This window comes from Nilaparvata lugens, chromosome 9, assembly GCF_014356525.2.
Source record: "Nilaparvata lugens isolate BPH chromosome 9, ASM1435652v1, whole genome shotgun sequence".
In the NCBI taxonomy this organism is placed as follows: Eukaryota; Metazoa; Arthropoda; class Insecta; order Hemiptera; family Delphacidae; genus Nilaparvata; species Nilaparvata lugens.
This window is the reverse complement of record NC_052512.1, coordinates 41,310,260-41,335,864: the sequence shown is the minus strand read 5'-3', so window position 1 is coordinate 41,335,864 and position 25,605 is coordinate 41,310,260. Positions and strand designations below refer to the sequence as shown.

Here is a 25,605-nt window from a genome sequence, read left to right as displayed (position 1 = left end):
GTAAAATGCGTAGAATTGGATAAAAATACGACTGAAAAATGGTGATGTATTGTGTTGCATTTGGATGCAAGAATGGGCATGTTAAAGGAAATGAAATACCATTTCACTGGTAAGTCAAACATTTTTAGTCTAATAATTAATTTGAAGGAACCTTTTTGTTTTACATGCATTTCCAATACTTTTTTTCTATATTGATCAGTTTATTTGACCAAAAATAAAACAACAAATTTGGTTTTATTCCTAGTATACTGTGATAGTTTCTATGCTAATTGAAAATTTAGGCCTACTTTATTAGCATCTAAAATAAAAAAACATAGTTGAAGAACAAATGAATCCTTATTCAAAAAAGAATAAATACAAATGATTAATAATTTCTGTGTTATCATCATGACATGACATAATTTATTTTAGGTACCTACTTTATTTTAGTAGCCTACTTTTATTTTGAAAAATATGATATTGCTATCAGCTGAATTGTGATTAATCTTTGAAACATTTACGTTTCAAATAAATAATTGTTCAATTTACAATATTATAATAATTATTTAGCATATTTTACTGTTTGCTTATCATATGGTCATAATTATAATACAATTAATATAAATGTTTCTTCATAGATTTCTTTGCATCATTTCTGAAATTCCCACACTTACATGATTTGGAATGTTATCAGAATACCTAGTGCATTGCTATTATAATATATTTAATAATCCTGTGTTAATAATCATCATGAGTCAACATAATTCATTTTGAATATAAAGAAAATAAAAATCTCAGTACCCTTTTTTAAAATATTTTATCACAACATGTTTTTTAAAAATATTTTAAAAAAGGGTACTGAGATTTTTATTTTCTTTATATTTATATTACAAGTAGCCCTATACAGGAAAGAGATAAATAATTCATTTTATTTACCTACTTTTATTGTGAAAAATATGAGATTGTTATCAGCTGAATTGTAATTAATTTTTGAAACCTTTCAATTTCAAATTGTTTATTTTGCTCTGGTAATTATGTAGCATATTTTACTGTTTGCTTATCATAGTCATATAATATAATAAAATGTTTCTTCGTTATTTGCTTCATTTCTGAAACTCCTACTCTTACATGATTTGAAATTACACTAATGCACACCTACATAATTATTCTACATTAATAGCCTGCTGTAAGTAGGCCTATATTATTAAATTAAGATATTTCCTTAAACAATAAATCATAAATCTTTCCTTTAACAATAACAATAAATCATATAATCCAAAAAACAATACTATATACTATCAAAATAAACATAAGACTGTGTTTAATAGTTTCGATTAAACACAGCCCTCCTTTGGACTGTGTACGAACAAAATTCGGGATTGGAATAATAAGGACTATGAGCCTGTTTTTTCATTCCCAATCATTTCATGACAGTTTATATTTGTCCTTGTTAAATAAATAGATGATACGCTTCTCTGAAATCTGGCCCAAAGTTATTCCCTTGCTTGTGAAAAGTTGACAATACTAAAACTACTGTAGTCACAAATGAAAAAAATTTTTTCTTTATTCATATTCAACCTATTTCATTATTTTTGCTCTCAAAAAGTTAACAATGAACTGCTTAATAAAGTAAAAATAACGCTTCCATGGAATAAGACATACAATATAGGAATAAAATAGAAATTGAAACTGTGCAATGTATTTTTCCATAAGAGCCAATGTGTAATGACGAATCCCACAGCAATGCGGGTTGCCTATCTTTACCAGGTGCCTCACTTTCTTTGTGTTGCTAGTCCATTCCAGTTAGTATCCAGTTCAGTGGGAAATAGTAGCTACATAACCTCAATTTACTAATGTTTTGTAAACAAATAGCAAATTTCCTGTAAAAATTACCCTTCCTGATATTATAAATGATGACATTCTATTACCAACTTAACGCTAAACTAGTTTAACTTAAACTGGATTAGTAAATGCACTGCGAAAACCGATTCAAGTTTGAACTTTCAGATTAACTTGAACTTGATCAACTTAATCGAGTTTAGCAATCTATACTGTGCAAACGGCCCTTAGAATGCATATAGATTTGATAAAAGATCTAGCACTTACTATATTTTCGCGCCTTGTAAGCGGTCCCTTGACAAAAGGTGTCAAGATCAGCTCTAGTTACATATCCATCCTTGTCGGAGTCCAAAACATCGAATAACTCTGTAAAAAAAACATATTTATTTATTTATCTATTTATTTATTTATTTATTCATTTATTTATTTATTGACGTGACAACGTCTTATAAAGTGGTTTGCCGGGAGACACTTCAAGAAACTGCGTTACGTTCCCACGTTATGCGCTCACAATGAGAGCAAGTGAGAGCGTTCGTTTCGGTTCACGGTCGTCTGGAAAGAGCACGAATAGGAGCAGTGGCGAGCAACGTAGCAGCAAGCCCAGCAGCCCGAAGGCATTCACCTGGAGAGAGAGAGTGAAACGGAGCAGTCAACCTGCGCAGGCGCCGCAAGTAATCTCCTGCGCGCCACTACTTCAAAATGTCAAGTCAATGGTTGTCTCTCTCGCTCTTAGGTGGTCGCGGGCTAACCATGCCCGAGTGGAAGGGACGCGTGCCTCTCACTCACTCTCATTGTGAGTTATTATTTCATCCTTCTTCCTACTATACGAATGAATATTCACATTAAAATTATTTTACCACTCAAAGTCGTTGTCACGTAAAACTTTCGCCCGTATACTGACTTTACAGGCAACCATGCAATTTTTTTATTTATTTATTTTCATTTATTTATTTATTCAAATAAATAAATAAATATTGTATATAATTCAAGTATTGAGAGTTTTACAAACAGGGCAAAAATCCGGATATTATTGGGGAGGTTTACATGAGTAGAAGTGAATTTACTATAGTGAGGTCCAGAAAGATAGGAGAACAATGTTGCTGATCCTCTGTCTTATCAATGCCTTCTAAGGAGGGCAACTGATAACGGTTTATTGATGTAGTTTCAACTGTTCATTCTCGTTTAAAATGCCAATTATAGTTTAACAAGTAATAAATTATGTTTTTCAATGAAAATAAAATTCTATAATGAATTTTTATAATCAAGATTGAATATTTTGTTAATTGATTATTATATTTCTAAATTGTTAAAAAGCGTTCTGGCAACAGATCAAACAAAGAAGGAGATAGCACTATCCACTTTGTTAAATGAAAGACAAGGATAGCAATACAATTGCCAATCAAACACTGTCATTTAACATAATATGGTAAGCCCTAGAGCTTTTATCAAGTCGATCTGCATTGTAAAGGTGCGTACAGATTTATGCGCCGTGAACAGGAGGAGCAATTCACTTTTAATCAGCTGATGCCAAGCTTTTTATATCTGTATCTTACCGTTTCTGTAAAAAAACAGATACAATCAGCTGATTAAAAGTGAATTGCTCATGTTTGTGGTGCATATATCTGTAGCACCTTTGGGCTTGACTCACACTACACGACTCAGGTCGAGAAGAGACTCGACTCCATAGTGAGGTCCACGTTGTAATGACAGTATTTGATCAACTTTGGTTTTGCTATAAATGTCTATTATTCGACAAAGCCGGTGGTACTTTCCTTTTCTAGGTCCAGAACGATGCCAATTATGTTTTTGACAGTGTAGAAATATAATTAATTAATGCAGAGAATCGGCATCACTATTCTCCTATCTTTCTTCACTACCATTATAACGTGGACCTCACTATAGTCGAGAGCATGTGTTTTCAAATGGTGACCTCACGTCGTGGAGACTAGAATCGACTGGTCTGAGTGTCACCATTTGCAAACACATCATGCTGTCGACTATAGTGAGGTCCACGTTATAATGGTAGTGAAGAAAGATAGGAGAAAAACGTTGCCAAGTCTCTCCATTTTGCCACTGACTGTACACAGCTGTTACTCAATTCATCCCATTAAATTTATTCTAATAATAATTATCATTTCCTTGATAAAATAATCAATTTTAATGTCAAATTGATCAAGAAAATATATTTTCCTCCACCTACTGTCTAAAGTACTTACTTTACTCCCTGAAACATAATACTAAAGTGTCACTTTTTCGCTCTCGGTAGTAAAAAACAGAAAAACTCCCTAGGGAGTAAAAGTGACTCCATTTAAATAACATGGGAATCATCTAAAACTTACATTGTAATAGGTTAGAAGGTCTAAGCTCAGATGAGAAAGCATAATAGAGGTGTCTGTCATTGAGTCAACTGAATTCAATACCACAACCAGGAATTTGATCAACTTATGAAATATATTCTTAATATTAGTAGATGATAAAAATTTATACAATTTCAAAGATATTTTATCCTATTCAAAATACCATCCAACAAATATTTCTGATCTGCAATTCAAATCTGAACCGCGTGATCTGGAGTCAGCCATTTTTGGTAGACGCACAGCTGATATAATTGTTACAACTTTTGCCGATAGATAGCGCAATTGGCAGTGCCAATCAGACGACCGGTTTTTAGGTTTCAGTTTTAAGATAATGTTTAAAAATTATTTCATTGTTTCAAAAATACATTTTGAATCAATAATTATATTACTTGTGTACTCAAGTATTTTGATATAATGATGAAAAAAAATGGTGGCTGAGAATATGGTTAGTTCAGTTTTGTACAGTCACTGTCAAAAGTAAATATAAAATATTCTGACAAATAGACAAAATTGCAAAGTGAGAGAGAGAGATAGCGCTATCTGTTTTGTTGTATGATAGAAAAGGACAGCAACAGTATTGTCAATTGTGCACTGCCATTATAATGTGGACCTCACTAATTGGTCACAATATTCTTCTATAATCGTAACTGTGACTAATCTTGTGACTTAAACCATAGAGAAACAATAGCGTAAGTAGATATTCTTCTATAATCGTAACTGTGACTAATCTTGTGACTTAAACCATAGAGAAACAATAGCGTAAGTAGATATTCTTCTATAATCGTAACTGTGACTAATCTTGTGACTTAAACCTTAGAGAAACAATAGCGTAAGTAGATATCCCATGGTATAGGGCGTTTTTGTGGCAACTTTTACTGTTATCTCAAGCCGATTACTGTCAATTTTTATTGTTTTGTTGGGGTGAGAGTGTATGAATGGCACAATATGAGAGAATACCAGTGTCACACAGCTGCATAGGAAAGAACTACGTGAACTATCGGCTTGAGATAACAGTAAAAGTTGCGACATAAACGCCCTATACCATGGGATATCTACTTATGCTATTGTTCCTCTATGCTTAAACCTTGTGACTAATCTTGAGGGAAAAACTAAAATGTTATTTCCCTAAAAACAGGGGAAAACTCACCAACTTTGGCAGATCGAGATGACGCAGCTTGATGAGCAGTTTGCGCTAAGCTAGCTCTTCGAGCTTTTGGTGGGGGAGCCTGATGCGATATTTCAATCCACTGTCAGGAAAACATGTGAAATTATCATTAGGGTGGCCACCAACATCCGAGCATGTGTGTACACTTCTCGTCATGCATGTATGTTGGACATGTGTGTACACACTTGCTCGTCATGCAAGTTGTGATATCACACTTCGAACACTATAGTGAGGTCCACGTTATAATGACAGTATTTGATCAACTTTGGTTTTGCTATCCTTGTCTATCATCCCACAAAGCCGGTGGTGCTATCCTTTCCGCAGCGATGCCAATTATGTTTTGACACTCTAGATATACAAATAACTATTTTTTCATAATTTGATTCAAAAATTTGCTTTCATGACTGAGATTAGATTTTATTTTTATACAAACCTGAAATGGCGGCTAATTTAAAAAACTGTGATACAACAATCTGAATTCCAAAACAACAGAAATTGAGTTATTTGGTAGGTATTCTATCCAATTCCCATAAAAAATAATAGAAAAATAGAAATCCTATTTGAAAATAATGAATTTCAATGGATTATATCTGAAATAGCTTCTAAATATTATCTATACCGGTAGGCCTACCTATATGGGTAGGCTAACTTAAGCAATGATGAAGTCTAGGATAGTTAGTTATCTACTTTTAACATGTCATTTCAGGTATTTAAATTTGTGTTTCTCATAAGATAATGTTTAAAAATTATTTCATTGTTTCAAAAATACATTTTGAATCAATAATTATATTACTTGTGTACTCAAGTATTTTGATATAATGATGAAAAAAAATGGTGGCTGAGAATATGGTTAGTTCAGTTTTGTACAGTCACTGTCAAAAGTAAATATAAAATATTCTGACAAATAGACAAAATTGCAAAGTGAGAGAGAGAGATAGCGCTATCTGTTTTGTTGTATGATAGAAAAGGACAGCAACAGTATTGTCAATTGTGCACTGCCATTATAATGTGGACCTCACTAATTGGTCACAATATTCTTCTATAATCGTAACTGTGACTAATCTTGTGACTTAAACCATAGAGAAACAATAGCGTAAGTAGATATTCTTCTATAATCGTAACTGTGACTAATCTTGTGACTTAAACCATAGAGAAACAATAGCGTAAGTAGATATTCTTCTATAATCGTAACTGTGACTAATCTTGTGACTTAAACCTTAGAGAAACAATAGCGTAAGTAGATATCCCATGGTATAGGGCGTTTTGTGGCAACTTTTACTGTTATCTCAAGCCGATTACTGTCAATTTTTATTGTTTTGTTGGGGTGAGAGTGTATGAATGGCACAATATGAGAGAATACCAGTGTCACACAGCTGCATAGGAAAGAACTACGTGAACTATCGGCTTGAGATAACAGTAAAAGTTGCGACATAAACGCCCTATACCATGGGATATCTACTTATGCTATTGTTCCTCTATGCTTAAACCTTGTGACTAATCTTGAGGGAAAAACTAAAATGTTATTTCCCTAAAAACAGGGGAAAACTCACCAACTTTGGCAGATCGAGATGACGCAGCTTGATGAGCAGTTTGCGCTAAGCTAGCTCTTCGAGCTTTTGGTGGGGGAGCCTGATGCGATATTTCAATCCACTGTCAGGAAAACATGTGAAATTATCATTAGGGTGGCCACCAACATCCGAGCATGTGTGTACACTTCTCGTCATGCATGTATGTTGGACATGTGTGTACACACTTGCTCGTCATGCAAGTTGTGATATCACACTTCGAACACTATAGTGAGGTCCACGTTATAATGACAGTATTTGATCAACTTTGGTTTTGCTATCCTTGTCTATCATCCCACAAAGCCGGTGGTGCTATCCTTTCCGCAGCGATGCCAATTATGTTTTGACAGTGTAGAAATATAAATAATAAATAGAGAGAATCGGCATCGCTATTCTTCTATCTTTATCCACTGCCATTATAACATGTACCTCACTATAGAACCAGCTATTTGGCAGCTTCTAACGTGAAATAGACAATCAATAACAACTACTTTAAATACAAACTGAAAAGGATTTTAATCTGAGATTGATAAGAACAATAGATCTATACAAATTTAAAATTGTTTGTTTTATTCTAATCTATTGACCGAGGGAGGTGAGTAGACTCAAGTCTACGGTTTGGCATTTCTCTTAATGTTTAAATTTTTGAATGTTCAAATGTTCAAATGTTTAAATGTTAAATGTTTAAATGTTAAAGTTTAAATGTTTAAATGTTAAATGTTTAAATGTTTAAATGTTTAAATGTTTAAATGTTTAAATTTTAATGTTTAAATGTTTAAATGTTTAAATGTTAAATGTTTAAATGTTTAAATGTTTAAATGTTTAAATGTTTAATGTTTAAATGTTTAAATGTTTAAATTTTTAAATGTTTAAATGTTTAATGTTTAAATGTTAAATGTTTAAATGTTTAAATGTTTAAATTTTTAAATGTTTAAATGTTTAATGTTTATGTTTAAATGTTTGAATGTTTAAATGTTTAAATGTTTAAATGTTTAAATGTTTAAATGTTTAAATGTTTAAATGTTTAAAGTTTAAATGTTTAAATGTTTAAATGTTTAAATGTTTAAATGTTTAAATGTTTAAATGTTTAAATGTTAAATGTTTGAATGTTCAAATGTTCAAATGTTTAAATGTTTGAATGTTTTAAATGTTAAATGTTTAAATGTTTAAATGTTTAAATGTTTAAATGTTTAAATGTTAAATGTTTAAATGTTTGAATGTTCAAATGTTCAAATGTTTAAATGTTTAAATGTTTAAATGTTTAAATGTTTAATGTTTAATGTTTAAATGTTAAATGTTTAAATGTTTAAATGTTTAAATGTTTAAATGTTTAAATGTTTAAATGTTAAATGTTTAAATGTTTAAAGTTTAAATGTTAAATGTTCAAATGTTTTAATGTTTAAATGTTTAAATGTTTAAATGTTTATATGTTTAACTGTTTAAATGTTCAAATGTTTGAATTTTAAATGTTTAGATGTTTAAATGTTTATATGTTTAACTGTTTAAATGTTCAAATGTTTGAATTTTAAATGTTTAGATGTTTAAATGTTTATATGTTGCGCATTTACGGCGAAACGCAGAAATAGATTTTCATGTAATTTGACAGGTATGTTCCTTTTTTAATTGCGCGTCGACGTATATACAAGGTTTTTGGAAATTTTGCATTTCAAGGATAATATAAAAGTAAAAATCTGGTGTGGTACACTCACACAACTTTCCTTGCTCATATTCGAAACTACGATCAGACTTTTGTATATGTGTATATATAATTGTTTTCAGAGTACTTTTTCCTTTGTGTAAATTGTGAAATTCAATGATTTTTTTAGTCGTCATTTTTTTAAAGTCGTCAAAACAGCTGTTCTACAGATGAAATATCTCGACTATGTGTTCTTTTTATGAACTGCTCTACCTACCTACCTCATGCACGAGAAGGAGGTTACAAAGTCCATTCTCAAGGATGGGGTGGACCCCCCATTAGTTTCCAGAAAGGAGACTCATGCCAGTTAATAGAGCTGATAAATAACTATACAGAGTATGAATTTGAAAAAAATCGGTCAAGTTATTTTGAAAAAATCGTGAAAAACATGGTTTTTTAGTAATTATCCGCCATTTTTCTCAAGAATATTACGGAGCTCCTGCTATTTCCAAGGAAAAAACTCATGCCAGTTGATAGTGCTTATGAATATCTATCCATGGTATGAATTTGAAGTAAATCGTTAGAGCAGTTTTCGAGAAAACGGTGAAAAACATGGATTTTTAGTCATTATCCGCCATTTTTCTCAAGAATATTACGAAGCTCCTGAAATTTTCCCAGAAATGAAACTTATGCCAGTTGATAGGGCTTAAAAATAGCTATCCATGGTATAAATTTTAAGAAAATCGTTGGAGCCGTTTTCGAGAAAACCGTGAAAAACATGGTTTTTTAGTCATTTTCCGCCATTTTTCTCAAGAATATTACGGAGCTCCTGAAATTTTCCCAGAAAGTGACTTATGCTAGTTGATAGGGCTTATAAATAGCTATCCATGGTATAAATTTTAAGAAAATCGTTGGAGCCGTTTTCGAGAAAACCGTGAAAAACATGGTTTTTTAGTAATTATCCGCCATTTTTTCCGCCATCTTGAATTGAATTTTATTGAATTTCTTATTGTCGGGTCCTCATGGTATAGGGACCTTAAGTTTAAAATTTCAAGTCGATCGGTTGATTAGGAATGGAGTTATCGTGTTCACAGACATACACACACACACACATACACACATACACACACACAGACCAACACCCAAAAATCATGTTTTTGGACTCAGGGGACCTTGAAACGTATAGAAAACTTGAAATTGGGGTACCTTAATTTTTTTTGGAAAGCAATACTTTCCTTTCCTATGGTAATAGGGCAAGGAAAGTAAAAACGAGCCTCAGCCTCCTTCATACGCCAATATCATAGTGAAAATCAGACTATAGAATCATTCATCATTAATCAGCTGACAGTGATTACACAGATGTGTAAAGAAGCCAGTCTATTGCTGTATTTTCATATTATCTATAGTTTCAATCAGGTACTTGCGGATGAGAATACTGCGTGAGGTCTACTGTTCACAGAACTACTAGTATTAAATGTTTAAATGTTTAAATGTTAAATGTTTAAATGTTTAAATGTTTAAATGTTTAAATGTTTAAATGTTTAAATGTTTAAATGTTTAAATGTTTAAATGTTTAAATGTTAAAGTTTTAAAGTTTAAATGTTTAAATGTTTAAATGGTTAAATGTTTAAATGTTTAAATGTTTAAATAAATGTTTAAATAAATGTTTAATGTTTAAATGTTTAAAAGTTTTAAATGTTTAAATGTTTAAATGTTTAAATGTTAATGTTTAAATGTTTAAATGTTTGAATGTTTGAATGTTTAAAGTTTAAATGTTTAAATGTTTAAATGTTTAAATGTTTAAATGTTTAAAGTTTAAATGTTTAAATGTTTAAATGTTTAAATGTTTAAATGTTTAAATGTTTAAATGTTTAAATGTTTAAATGTTTAAATGTTTAAATGTTTAATGTTTAAATGTTTAAATGTTTAAATGTTTAAATGTTTAAATGTTTAAATGTTTAAATGTTTAATGTTTAAATGTTTAAATGTTTAATGTTTAAATGTTTAAATGTTTAAATGTTTAAATAAATGTTTAAATAAATGTTAAATGTTAAATCTTTAAATGTTTAAATGTTTAAATGTTTGAATGTTTAAATGTTTAATGTTTAAATGTTTAAATGTTTAAATGTTTGAATGTTTAAATGTTTAAATGTTTAAATGTTTAAATGTTTAAATGTTTAAATGTTTAAATGTTCAATGTTTAATGTTTAAATGTTTAAATGTTAAATGTTTAAATGTTTAATGTTTAAATTTTTAAATGTTTAAATGTTTAATGTTCAAATGTTTAAATGTTAAATGTTTAAATGTTTAAATGTTTAAATGTTTAATGTTTAATGTTTAAATGTTTAAATGTTTAAATGTTTAAAGTTTAAATGTTTGAATGTTCAAATGTTCAAATGTTTAAATGTTTAAATGTTTAAATGTTTAAATGTTTAAATGTTTAAATGTTTAAATGTTTAAATGTTTAAATGTTTAAATGTTTAAATGTTTAAATGTTTAAATGTTTAAATGTTTAAATGTTTAAATGTTTAAATGTTTAAATGTTCAAATGTTTAAATGTTTAAATGTTTAAATGTTTATATGTTTAACTGTTTAAATGTTCAAATGTTTGAATTTTAAATGTTTAGATGTTTAAATGTTTATATGTTGCGCATTTACGGCGAAACGCAGAAATAGATTTTCATGTAATTTGACAGGTATGTTCCTTTTTTAATTGCGCGTCGACGTATATACAAGGTTTTTGGAAATTTTGCATTTCAAGGATAATATAAAAGTAAAAATCTGGTGTGGTACACTCACACAACTTTCCTTGCTCATATTCGAAACTACGATCAGACTTTTGTATATGTGTATATATAATGTTTTCAGAGTACTTTTCCTTTGTGTAAATTGTGAAATTCAATGATTTTTTTAGTCGTCATTTTTTTAAAGTCGTCAAAACAGCTGTTCTACAGATGAAATATCTCGACTATGTGTTCTTTTTATGAACTGCTCTACCTACCTACCTCATGCACGAGAAGGAGGTTACAAAGTCCATTTCTCAAGGATGGGGTGGACCCCCCATTAGTTTCCCAGAAAGGAGACTCATGCCAGTTAATAGAGCTGATAAATAACTATACAGAGTATGAATTTGAAAAAAATCGGTCAAGTTATTTTGAAAAAATCGTGAAAAACATGGTTTTTTAGTAATTATCCGCCATTTTTCTCAAGAATATTACGGAGCTCCTGCTATTTTCCAAGGAAAAAACTCATGCCAGTTGATAGTGCTTATGAATATCTATCCATGGTATGAATTTGAAGTAAATCGTTAGAGCAGTTTTCGAGAAAACGGTGAAAAACATGGATTTTTAGTCATTATCCGCCATTTTTCTCAAGAATATTACGAAGCTCCTGAAATTTTCCCAGAAATGAAACTTATGCCAGTTGATAGGGCTTAAAAATAGCTATCCATGGTATAAATTTTAAGAAAATCGTTGGAGCCGTTTTCGAGAAAACCGTGAAAAACATGGTTTTTTAGTCATTTTCCGCCATTTTTCTCAAGAATATTACGGAGCTCCTGAAATTTTCCCAGAAATGTGACTTATGCTAGTTGATAGGGCTTATAAATAGCTATCCATGATATAAATTTGAAGAAAATCGTTAGAGCCGTTTTCGAGAAAAACGTGAAAAACATGGTTTTTTAGTAATTATCCGCCATTTTTTCCGCCATCTTGAATTGAATTTTATTGAATTTCTTATTGTCGGGTCCTCATGGTATAGGGACCTTAAGTTTAAAATTTCAAGTCGATCGGTTGATTAGGAATGGAGTTATCGTGTTCACAGACATACACACACACACACATACACACATACACACACACAGACCAACACCCAAAAATCATGTTTTTGGACTCAGGGGACCTTGAAACGTATAGAAAACTTGAAATTGGGGTACCTTAATTTTTTTTGGAAAGCAATACTTTCCTTTCCTATGGTAATAGGGCAAGGAAAGTAAAAACGAGCCTCAGCCTCCTTCATACGCCAATATCATAGTGAAAATCAGACTATAGAATCATTCATCATTAATCAGCTGACAAGTGATTACACAGATGTGTAAAGAAGCCAGTCTATTGCTGTATTTTCATATTATCTATAGTTTCAATCAGGTACTTGCGGATGAGAATACTGCGTGAGGTCTACTGTTCACAGAACTACTAGTATTTGAAGAATGATGATTTGGTGTAGAAATTTTATTGGACATAAACTATGTATAATAATTGAACAATTTGAAACTGAATTAAGACATTGGAAACGTTCTGGGCAGTAGACTGATTTTCCCGATCATTGTATTGTTTGTGATAAACGTAATTAATAAATAAATAGAAAAATGGATAAATAATAGATAAATGGATTAAAAATAAAACATGATTCAACTCAAATAGAGCTGTAAAGAGGAAATAAACAACAAAAAATCGAAGATAAATACCAAAACATTTTCAATGCTGTGCGGACGCAACAATGTATGACGTCATGTGTGTACACACATCATGTTCAACACACATTCCCGTCTTTCAGTAGTCAACCTTAAGCTGTATACACATATACGTGCTTCCAACCCTCACCGAGCACGCTCCGCCCTCGTACCGACCTCGTTCCTCAATCGTACCGCAGTCGCTCTGCCCCCGCTCTGCAGTCGCACCCATCATGAACGTTACGGAAGATGTCAGATCTTCTGGCGTTCCCCGGTCGAACCACTGTTGCTCCCCTGTCGATCATCAATCGCTCTGCTGGAGTGACGTTTGGTTGCGGAGCAGAGCGAAAGTCTGTACGCACCTTAACTGTTTCATCAAAGAGAGAAATGCAACGAACCTAGCAGCTGAGAGGGATATCATTTGTTCTAGAAATGTTAGTATTTACACTTTAACAAAATGTTCAGATGCCAAAAATTGACTGGGGCAGCAAAATTTGAAACTGAAATTCACCCAGAACCAAAAAAATTACAAATTCAAGCTGAAATACAACGATATTCACTCAAAAACCCCTCGATATACAACCCTTCACAGCAATCTTATTATATTGAAGCTTCTTATTATACTAGTAGTTCTGTGAACAGTAGACCTCACGCAGTATTCTCATCCACAAGTACCTGATTGAAACTATAGACCTTATGGAAATACAGCAATAGACTGGCTTCTCCACACATCTGTGTAATCACTTGTCAGCTGATTAATGATGAATAATTCTATAGTATGATTTTCACTCTTATATTGGCGTATGAGGGAGGCTCCTTTTTCCTTTTATATTATCCTTGAAATGCAAATTTCCCAAAAACCTTGTACATATGTTGACGCACAATTAAGAAAGGAACATACCTGTCAAATTTCATGAAAATCTATTACCGCGTTTCGCCGTAAATGTGCAACATATAAACATTTAAACATTAAGAGAAATGCCAAACCGTCGACTTGAATCTTAAGCTGTGTACACATATCCGCGCTTCCAACCCACACCGAGCATGCTCCTCCCTCGTACCGCCCTCGTACCGCTCTCGTGCCGCTCTCGTGCCGCCCTCGTACCACCATCGAACCACAGTCGCTCCTCCCACGCACCCATCATGAACGTTACGGAAGATGTTAGATCATCTCGCGTTCCCCGGTCGAACCACTGTTGCTCGCCGGTCGATCATCAATCACTCTGCTGGAGTGACTTTCGGTTGCGGAGCAGAGCGACAGTCTGTACGCACCTTTAGACCTCACTTCGTTCGGTCAATTAAAGCTACATCAATGATTAAAATCATTTCAATTAATCATGAGCAATGAATCAGTACAGGCGGTACTGATGGCATCTTCAAAGTTTCGCATAATGTTTCTCACTGAACAATCTCCCAATAGAACTGGGGCCCGGTTTCTAAGTTTGGGGTTCAGCTAAGTTGTAGACTCAAACAGCTGGAGTCAGAAAATTGGATTTTCATAACAGATCAAAGTCACAGCCCAAGTTTGAATTGAGATATTGGGGCACCGAGCTTTGCGTGTTATTTATTCTTAAACTATTGATAAACAGATTCTTTGAAATGATTGGGGAAGGACTAACAGGCACAGCCCAAAACAGTTCGTTGCCCGATTTTTGATTTATACACTATACATAGTCCAGAAAGTAGGTTATGTTCCATACACTTGAATTCAGGTTCAATTTTCAGTCCAAACATTTGAAAACGAAAAAGTTCTAATTCAGATTATTTACAAACCAAATTGAATAACAAAATAACACTCACTTAAAATTGTCAAATAATGAATAACTTTGAAAATATGACATACTCTAGTCTATAAAAATAAAAATCGAGCCTCAAATTTTGACATTCAATAGCTTTTCTATTTGTGCACCAAATTTGATGATTTTTGTTTAGTTATGTTTGTTATGTTCAGGAGCAGGTTTATAGCCTATCATTTTCATTTCATTTATACAATAAGTATATTATCAAAATGATAGGGAGAGGAAAAATAAGATAACCTTGTGCTATTCCTCTCCCAAATTTAGATAACACATAGTTCGAAATAGGTAGGTTAAGTCTTGTCGTTCTTCAATTCACAAAATTTTCAGTCCTCAAGTATTTTCACAAAGAAGATTTCCAAATATAGATGCTTCAAAACTAAATTCATAATCAGACTTCAGGACTCTTTCCTACGGTCCTTCAAAATTTACATTCAATCCTTATGGAAGAAGATTTGTGAGCTGGCCACACACAGGAATAAAAATCAGCTGTTATAATCCATTGCGTCATCCAATAGCCGCCGGCAGATCTGTTTTTCTCCTTTCTTTCTACTGATTCACGAAATTTTAATTCCAATAATAATTCAGCGGTGCGAACGACGTCCAAACTTGGGTCGTAGAACTCGAAATGCTGTTAATTTAGAATATGCACAGGAAAATCAGCTGCAAGGAGATATGCCATTCAATTTCCCAGCAAGCCGCATTCAACTATATCTAAAAATACAAACTGCTGCACAACTAACCAAGCACATAGGAAGTCCATATTGAGATAAATATACTGGGTGTTGGATAATTTTCATGAAAATATTGTGCATCATGATTGAGCTAAGACTAGGCACACCCGAGGAGGCGCGGCTTGGTGATACTAAGTGTTGATCTTATGGGGATTGCCTTATCACACCGGTCCACGCCATGTCCGATTCAGTGTGTGTGAGTTCTTCTATGCAAACCAATGAGCAAGAAGCACCTGGATGCAAAATGCCGCATCGCACCCCCTCAGGTGTGCATCCAGCTAAAGTTTGTCATGAGATGGATTAACTATTTAGCGGTACGAAGTTCGCCAGGCCAGCTAGTTTAGAATGATTATCATGTCATGTCAAAAAACCAGATTATTTTGATCAAGTCGATTGAAATTTCTAGATAATATTTCTCGCTGATTGATTACACAGCTGGAAATAATTCTGTCTCTCTTCCACTCACGAATTTTCTGTTTCGACACACGACGAAATTATCATCTGTTTTTCCAAGGATGAATAATTGTTATCCTTTTCATGTCCTTCAGCGAGTTCTCCCAGGGATGAGACCTAGTGCAATCGAGATTATCATGTCATGTCAAAAAAACAGATTATTTTGATCAAGTTGATTAAAATTTCTAGATAATATTTCTCGCTGATTGATTACACAGCTGGAAATAATTCTGTCTCTCTCCACACGAATCTTCTGTTTCGACACACGACTAAATTATCATCTGTTTTTCCAAGGATGAATAATTTTTATCCTTTTCATGTCCTTCAGCGAGTTTTCCCAGGGCTATTGCAATCGAATTCTCATATCATGAACCTACTTTGTTCCAACGTGAAAATCGTTGAAGTCGTTTTCGAGATCCGTTGAACATAAATAACAAGATAAAACAGTTATAAAAATATAAACAGATCCACAGAAATTGCTCGCTTAATATAATAGGATTTTGAAAAACTAGGAAATTGAACACAAAATGAATTAAAGAGGAAATAGTGTAACTTTTCAGCTATTTTGCATTATTTATGAATGTTTTATTTCGTCCAGGGAAACCGTTTTCAATTGGAGATATGATAGGTAAGCACTGCGACTATGCCCCGTTTCGGAATGCCAATTTTCTGACTCCAGCTGTTTTAAGTCTAGAACTTAGCCTAATCCCGAGCTCGTAAACCGGTCCAGGCTGTGCAAAGGATGAAAATAAACTTTCTACTCGTGATATTTTCCAAACTTCTTCGATTTGTATATCATGAAGCTATCAAAATTAAAAAGTATTCTCAAGAAAACATTTTTTTTCCGATCATTACTTTTTGAGATATGAGCGCCTGAAGTTTGAATTTTCGGGACAGAAAATTTCAAATTCGGTAAGATATAAATCCATGAGATTCAGAGGATAGATTCTTCATGGTATTGATGATCTATTAAAACAAAACTTTTCTGTAAATGTTAATTTTTGAAAAAGTTGACCAATTTACCAAAAATAACTAAAAGTTATTTTTGGTAAATTGAATAGCTATCTTGGAAATTGATATTTTCAGAAAATTTTTGTTTCACTAGATCAACAATACCATGAAGAATCCATCTTCTGAATCTCATGGATTTATCTCTTACCGAATTTGAAATTTTCTGTCCCAATAATTTAAACTTTAGGCGCTCATATCACAGAATAGATACAGAATGGAAACTTGTAATCAAACGCCTTTCTAACCAATCCTTTTTACATGACGCCAATACTAAACACGTCACGTGACCTTGGGAAGTTCCAATCCTGGTCTTCTGATTGGCTCGTGGCAGTGAACGAGATCAATTGATCCGGATCATTAAAGTGATCCGAACCTACCATCAATACCATTACAATGCGGCGCTTCCTAACAAGATGGCGGATTTTGGCGTCAGGGTATAGCCAAGTTTCCGTACTGTATGTATACTGTGCTCATATCTCAAAAAGTAATGAGAAGAAAAAAAATGTTTTCTTGAGAAAACTTTCTAATTTTGATAGCTTGATGATATACAAATCGAAAAACTTTGAAATATATCACGAGTAGAAAGTTTATTTTTAGCCTTTGCACAGCCTTAAACATTTCAGAGCGACTAATGAAATATAATATTATGCTTCATTTTATTTATAAATTATACTTCTTAATCAATTATTCCATTAAATATGCCTTATTTTATTTATAACTTATTTTTCTAAATCAATTATTCCATTAATTATGCCTTATTTTATTTTCAACTCATTTTTCTACATCAATAATCCCATGAACTATATTAAAATTCATCCAAATTAAATATTACATTGGATCTAGTTATTCAATATGATATTTTGGTAGAGAGTTAGTGGGGAGAATATTTTGAATATTCTTTCCGAAGAATGGACATTGATATGTCCAAAGCTCCGCCAATTTATGTAGATGCATAACAATATAATTATTATCAATAGTTATTATATTACAAATTGCTTTTTCATATCATATACAGTTCAATAATTATTTTCTTAGTCTACATTATGTAAATTCATCTATAATTTTGCTGTAATGTAAGCTATTGTATATAAGTGTATAAGCCAGTATATATTGTAATCTACATAAATAAAGTACTCAATCAATCAATCAATTTCCCAACTATGATGATTATATTATTGATTACTATAGTGAGGTCCATGTTATAATGACAGTATTTGATAAACTTTGATGTTGCCATCCTTGTCTATCATCCGACAAAGCAGGTAGTACTATCATTTTCTAGCTCCGCAACGATTCCAAATCTGTTTTCGACAGTGTAGAAATATAATTAATCAAGGCAGAGGATCGGCAACGCTGTTCTTCTATCTTTATCCACTGCCATTATAATGTGGACCTTACTATAGTGGGTAACCCTGCTCCGCGACGGTTTATTTTAAAACTTGATAAAATGAAAAGTTGACCGAGTGGAAACTAGAAGAGATTGAAATATGCCTATAACCATAATCGGTAGATTATGCAAAATTTCAAGTTGATTAGTTGAGTAGTTGAGACGTGATGATGCGTCATTCGTGAATTTCCTATCCCCTATCCCCTGTATAAGCCAGTTTTTTCCTTTATTATATAATATAGATTATATAGATCATATAATTATTGATTATTTTTCAACTCACATTCAGAAGAACGAAGATCAACACAAGAATCACGGAACTCTTCATTTTTCAACTGGAAATAAAATAAACATATTTAGAAATTTTGTCAATAAATAAATAAATAATTTATTGTCAAAAACATGAAAATGTCATAACAACGTCATCAGCTTACAGCAATATCACATTTTATTTTCATTATTTTAATCTATTTTATTTTAAAATCAATTGCCTAGTACTCTCAAGTCAAAAAACAAACATTCACACAACTAGCTTTCAAAATTTAATTTCGGAAAACTCATCAAATTTATATAAACATTTTCCAATAAGCAAATTCTTTGAAACCCGTTTAAAACTCTCATGGTCAATTACTCTTATATCATTAGGGAGAGCATTAAAACATTTTATAGACATGTATGTACTGACTCACTCACTCACTCACTCACTCACTCGCAGAACTAAAAATTCACCGGACCAAAAATGTTCAAATTTGGTAGGTATGTTCAGTTGGCCCTTTAGAGGCGCACTAGGAACGGCTTTGAAAAAATTTCCATATTTTAAAAGATACGAAAATATTTAAAAAGATACGCCCAAAATCTGCGTTTTTCCAGCGTTTTTTAGCGTTTTCTCAGCTTCATCGAGAAAGAAATGAACATAAAATGTTCAAATTTAGTACAGAAGCTCAGCTAGGGTGTAATGATGTTGTGTTAGAAGGAATTTGCAATAAAGTCAAAAATACGCCCAAAATTAGCGTTTTCCCAGCGTTTTTTTGCTTTTTCTCAGATTTATCGAGAACGAATGAACAGTAATTGTTCAAACTTAGTACAGAAGCTGAGCTAGGGTGTAATAATGTTGTGTTAGAAGGAATTTGAAATAATGCCAAAGATACACCCGCGTTTTTTGCGTTTTCTCAGTTATTTCATCAAGTAATAGACAGAAAATTTTCAAATTTGGTACAGAGGATCGACTAGGGTCTAAAAACTTTGTGACTTCAATATCTCATCAAAGATACGCCGAAAACCAGCGTTTTTCACAGCTTTTCTGCGTTTTCTCAGTACTTTGACTTTCTGATGGAATGCTCAAATGAAAAATGCAGGCGAGTGAAGCGAGCCCGCTGATCTTATTTTCGGACGATCAAGTCGGGGGTCCAGGGGGCGGAGCCCCCTAGCTTGACGGATACGGCGAACGAAGCGAGCCTGACGGCTAGTATGAGATATTCTGGCAAATAGACAACATTGCAAAGCGGGAGAGAGAGATAGTGCTATATGTTTTGTTGTATGATAGAAAATGACAGCAACAGTATTGTCAATCGTACACTGCAATTATAATGTGGAACCACACTATAGATTATGCTAATAGCTAATATTGCAGAAAGAAAACATGTCCAACTTTTTCAAAAAAATTTTTTTTCAAAAAATCAACTATTTAATGTTAGATACATCGTTAATTGTAGGAAGGATACATGTCCTACTGAAAGCATTGTAATGACGACGTGTTGAATCTATCGTTTACTACAGGTTTAGGTTCAGGTTTAAATACGTTTTTTGTCTCTCCTGTAAAATTATGATGAAAACTGGACATGTTGCCTTTCTGCAATTAGCTATTCCTATATCAACATGGCTGTACAATGTATGCCTTATAAAATTTCATGTGCCATGAATGGAATTTAAACTGTAATTCTGAAAAATCTAGTACGAAAATTGAAATTTGAGCTGCGAGGTGCACGAGATTGATATTCTGTCTACGTATGTGCAAAATTTGGAGATCTAAATTATTCCCGTTTTTACTTTACTTGCCCTATTACCTATTGGAAAGTATTGCAAGTATTGCTTCTCAAAAAGAATTAAGATACCCCAATTCCAAGTTTTCTATACGTTTCAAGGTCCCCTGAGTCCAAAAACATAATTTTCGGGTATTTGTCTGTGTGTGTGTGTGTGTGTGTGTTTTCCACGGTTTTCTCGAGAACGGCTCCAACGATTTCCTTCAAATTCATATCATGGATAGCCCTATCAAAGCCCTATCATTCATAAGCCCTATCAAATGACATTAGTCTCATTTCTGGGAAAATTGCAGGAACTCCGTAATATTCTTGAGAAATATAGCGGATAATCACTAAAAAACCATGTTTTTCTTAAATTCTTAAGAAAAATGGCAGATAATTACTGAAAAACCACGTTTTTCACGATTTTCTCAAAATTGAGCAGTTTATGAAAAGGACAGATAGTCGAGATATTTCATCTGTAGAGCAGCTGTTTTGACAACTTTTAAAAAATCCTCAAATTTCATAATTCAAACAAAGGAAAATGTACTCTGAAAACAATAACAATAGTATAATCATAATCTCCTTTCTGAGAAACTAATGGGGGGTCCACCCCATCCTAGAGAAATGGACTTGGTAACCTCCTTGTCGTGCATGAGCTAGGTAGGTAGGAGAGATAGTCTAGATATTTCATCTGTAGAATAGCTGTTTTGACGACTTTAGAAAAAATCATCGAATTTCACAATTTACACAAAGGAAAAAGAACTCTGGAAACAATATAGGCCTATATATACATATACAGTAGTCTGATCGTAGTTTCAAATATGTTACCGCCAATCGTCATTATGTTATTCCCCTAAATTATTGTCATTTGAGAATGAGGCTCACAGTTCAATGAGCAAGGAGAGTTGTGTGACTTTTCTGGTACGCAATCCACAATTTGACAAGTTTTGATGCAAACAAACGAACACAACCCTACTCAATATTTTAAAGATGATCAATATTGATGAAAGATTAAAAGTATGAGAGAAATCATAGTATAACCTCTTATCAATTTTCTAATTCTTCTGTTGAAATGTATAGTGAGGTCCCGTTATATAGGTAGTGTTTAATCAGCAATGATACTGCTTTCCTTGTCTATCATTCAACAAAGTGGATAGCGCTATCTCTTTCTCGCTTTGCTCTGTCGCCAGATCGTCTTTCAACAATGTAGAATTGATAATCAACTAACAAAATATATAATCTCAATTTTGAAAACTTATCATGAAATTATTGAAAAATAAAAATCCTTGCTAAATGAAATATAATGGATTATTTGAAACGAGAATGAACAGTTAATATTACATCAATAAATCTGTATCAGCTACCGTCTATAGAAGACAATGACAAGACAACGTTTTTACTTTCAATAACAACGTTAAAATAAAAAAATAAATATATTTTGAAAACTTATTATGAAATTATTGAAAAATAAAAATCCTTGCTAAATAAAATATAATGGATTATTTGAAACGAGAATGAACAGTTAATATTACATCAATAAATCTGTATCAGCTACCGTCTATAGAAGACAATGACAAGACAACGTTTTTACTTTCAATAACAACGTTTTTATTTTTACAACGTTTTTATTTTTACAACGTTTTTACTTTTACAACGTTTTTAACGGCAACGTTTTTACTTTCCTTGCCCTATTACCATAGGTAAGGAGAGTATTGCTTTCCGAAAAAAATTAAGGTACCCCAATTTCTAAATTTCTATACGTTTTAAGGTCCCCTGAGTCCAAATAAGTGGTTTTTGGGTTTTGGTCTGTATGTGTGTGTGTGTGTGTATGTGTATGTATGAGTGTATGTGCGTCTGTGTACACGATATCTCATCTCCCAATTAACGGAATGACTTGAAATTTGGAACTTAAGGTCCTCACAATATAAGGATCCGACACGAACAATTTCGATCAAATGCGATTCAAGATGGCGACTAAAATGGGAAAAATGTTGTCAAAAAAAAGGGTTTTTCGCGGTTTTCTCGGAAACGGCTCCAACAATTTTGAACAAATCCATACCTAGAAAACTCATTGATAAGCTCTATCAACTGCCACAAGTCTCATATCCGTAAAAATTCACTGCACCATCTATGCAAAGTTTGATTTTAGATTCTCAATTATCAGGCTCCAGATACAATTTGAACGAAAAATTCAGAGTGGAAAAGATTGAGCATGAAAATCTCTACAATTAATGTCTTGTGACATTTTCACCTAAAATTGAAAATAAGCTCGAAATTCGAGAAAATGTGATTATCCAATTGCAAACTGTTGATTCTATCAAATGATTCACTATGAAGAGATACCAGACCTCGTTTGTCTCCAGCGTTATTGCCCTGTCACCAGCTGGCTCAAATCTTTGAATAGTAGACTTAAGATGCGCGGGAACACTAGCGTCAGGTGATAAATTTTTATAACGGCAAGGAAAGTTGTGTGAGTGCGCCACACCAGATTTTTCTCTTATATTTCTGCACTGCCATTATAACTTGGACCTTACTATAGATGTATGATTGATAAAAGAGTGAAGGTATAAGAAAAATGAAAGTGTAACCGTAGAGAAACAATAGCATAAGTAGATATCCCATGGTATAGGGCGTTCATGTCGCAACTTTTACTGTTATCTCAAGCCAATTACTGTCGATTATTGTTGATTTTTACTGTTTTGACCGGGTAAGTGTGTATGAACGGCACAATATTGATTGATTGATTGTTTGAGTACTTTATTTATGTAGATTACAATATATACTGGCTTATACACTTATATACAATAGCTTACAATACAGCAAAATTATAGATGAATTTACACATAGACTAAGAAAATAATTATTGAACTGTATATGATATGAAAAAGCAATTTGTAATATAATAACTATAGATAATAATCATATTGTTATGCATCTACATGAATTGGCGGAGCTTTGGACATATCAATGTCCATTCTTCGGAAAGAATATTAAAAATATCCTCCCCACTATGTGTGACTACCAGCGTCATACAGCTTCACAGGAGAGAACTACGTGGACTATTGGCTTGAGATAACAGTAAAAGTTGCAACATAAACGCCCTATACCATGGAATATCTACTTATGCTATTGTTTCTCTATGATGAAAGTGTAACTTTTTACCAATTTTTCTGTTGATACGATGTAGATTGTCGTCGGTTGAAGCGGCTCGCAGTAGTCCCACACACAACAGACCTACCACCAAAGACTCTGAACAAATACTGTCTCACTTTAAAAAATAGTTTGATGAATTGGATAAGAACACGTCAGTCCAACCACGTCATTGTCTAATTATTATTCATCTACTCATTAAAATTCTTCGTTGCCAACAAACAACTCGGTTTGTGAAGTTAGAAAACCGACACTCAGAGCTGTAGGTGGACGTTTTTGCAACTATAAACTGGACCAAGTGACGTAACACTATAATGATGTCCACGTTATAATGGCAGTAGAGAAAAATAGGAGAAAAACGTCTCTCCATTTTGCCACTGACTGTACACAGCTGTTACTCAATTCATCCCATTAAATTTGATCCAATAATAATTATCATTTCCTTGATAAAATAATCAATTTGATGTCAAATTGATCAGGAAAATTTTTCATAATTTGATTCAAGAATTTGCTTTTATGTCTGAGATCAGATTTTTATCCAGTCCATTGTCTAATTATTATTCACTTGACCGATATATTTATCATTATTTGTAAACTATTAAATCATTCACTATGAAGAGATAGCAGACCTCGTTTGTCTCCAGCGTTATTGCCCTGTCACCAGCTGGTTCAAATCTTTGAATAGTAGACTTGAGATGCGCGAGAACACTACCGTAGCATCAGGTGATCAATTTTCATAACGGCAAGGAAAGTTGTGTGAGTGCGCCACACCAGATTTTTTCTAAAGCAATACTTTCCTTACCTATGGTAATAGGGTAAGGAAAGTAAAAATCAGACTATAGAATTATTCATCATAAATCAGCTGACAAGTGATTACACAGATGTGTGGAGAAGCCAGTCTATTACTGTATAAGGTCTATAGTTTCAATCAAAGACCTTAAAGAGGTATGCATCTTCAAGCTGGGCTCACACCGAAGTTATTAACATAATGTTAATAACTTAATCCTTATAGATTCTATTAGATTGAACGGAAGTTGACAAACACACATCTTCATTATGTGTACGATAAGTTATGTTCAATCCAATATAATCTATAAGGATTGAGTTATTAACATTTTGTCAATAACTTTGGTCTAATCGCAGCTTTAAAGTCTTTGGTTTCAATATCTTGTTTTGCAGTCATGGTATTATTATGCGTGTCCATCAGTATCAATATTCTCACCTTCCAAAAACCTAATTCAATAGGTGATAAAAAATAAACAAATTATAAAAAAAAATTATATTGGATTGATCATAAATTATCATAAACATGATTAAGATGTGTGTTTCAAAAGATGATAATGTTTCAAGATCACAAAAATCAGCCCCCTTTTTACAAGCCAGAATAGTCGAGTGCATAGAGCTTCTGATTCTGATGATATAGGTTGCAGGTTCAAATCCCGTCACAGTCAACTTTTTTTGCTCCAAATGTTCTACTGTATTAAAGTTTTATTCTACAATAATTATTTTCGGTTGGACTTCTATAAAAACTCTTTCCCGTATGCAAAGAAAAATGAGTAAAGAAAGTGTTAGGTTCAATGTGTGAAGAAAAATCTTATCAATGATTCAACAGAGAGAATTAGTTTATTCTTGTATTAGGTAATAGTATTTAAAAGTTTATAAGTGTGAAATTATAAAAAAATAATTGAATTTCACAATTTACACTAAGGAAAAAGTACTCTGAAAACAATTATATATACACACTTATACAGTAGTCTGATCGTAGTTTCAAATATGTTGCCGCCAATCGTCATTATGTAATTCCCCTAAATTTTTCTCCTTTAACAATGGGGCTTACAGTTCAATGAGCAAGGAAAGTTGTGTGACTGTACCATACCAGATTTTTTGGAAAGCAATACTTTCCTTACCAATGGTAATATGGCAAGGAAAGTAAAAATAGGGACAAACAGAGTATGAGATGGGAAAAATGAATAGAGGAATATAGAAATGTTCAATGAAGGAGAAATGAATGGGTGCGACATAGAATTGTGCCCGTTTGAATAGACAGAACCCTTTTTCACAA

The 25,605-nt window shown here is 32.6% G+C and overlaps 1 protein-coding gene across 1 annotated transcript in view; it reads right to left on the bottom strand.

The window, feature by feature from the left end:
• LOC120353153 overlaps positions 1 to 23,701 on the bottom strand; it is a 46,289-nt gene extending 22,588 nt beyond the window's left edge. The window contains exons 1-4 of the mRNA XM_039435884.1: positions 23,556 to 23,701; positions 18,656 to 18,707; positions 6,891 to 6,990; positions 2,086 to 2,184 (exon numbers count right to left, since the gene is read on the bottom strand). Coding sequence (XP_039291818.1) covers positions 2,086 to 2,184; positions 6,891 to 6,990; positions 18,656 to 18,700 — 244 coding nt within the window. The 5' untranslated portion in view covers positions 18,701 to 18,707; positions 23,556 to 23,701. The remainder of the gene's footprint in view (positions 1 to 2,085; positions 2,185 to 6,890; positions 6,991 to 18,655; positions 18,708 to 23,555) is intronic.
• Positions 23,702 to 25,605: the final 1,904 nt, after the last annotated feature.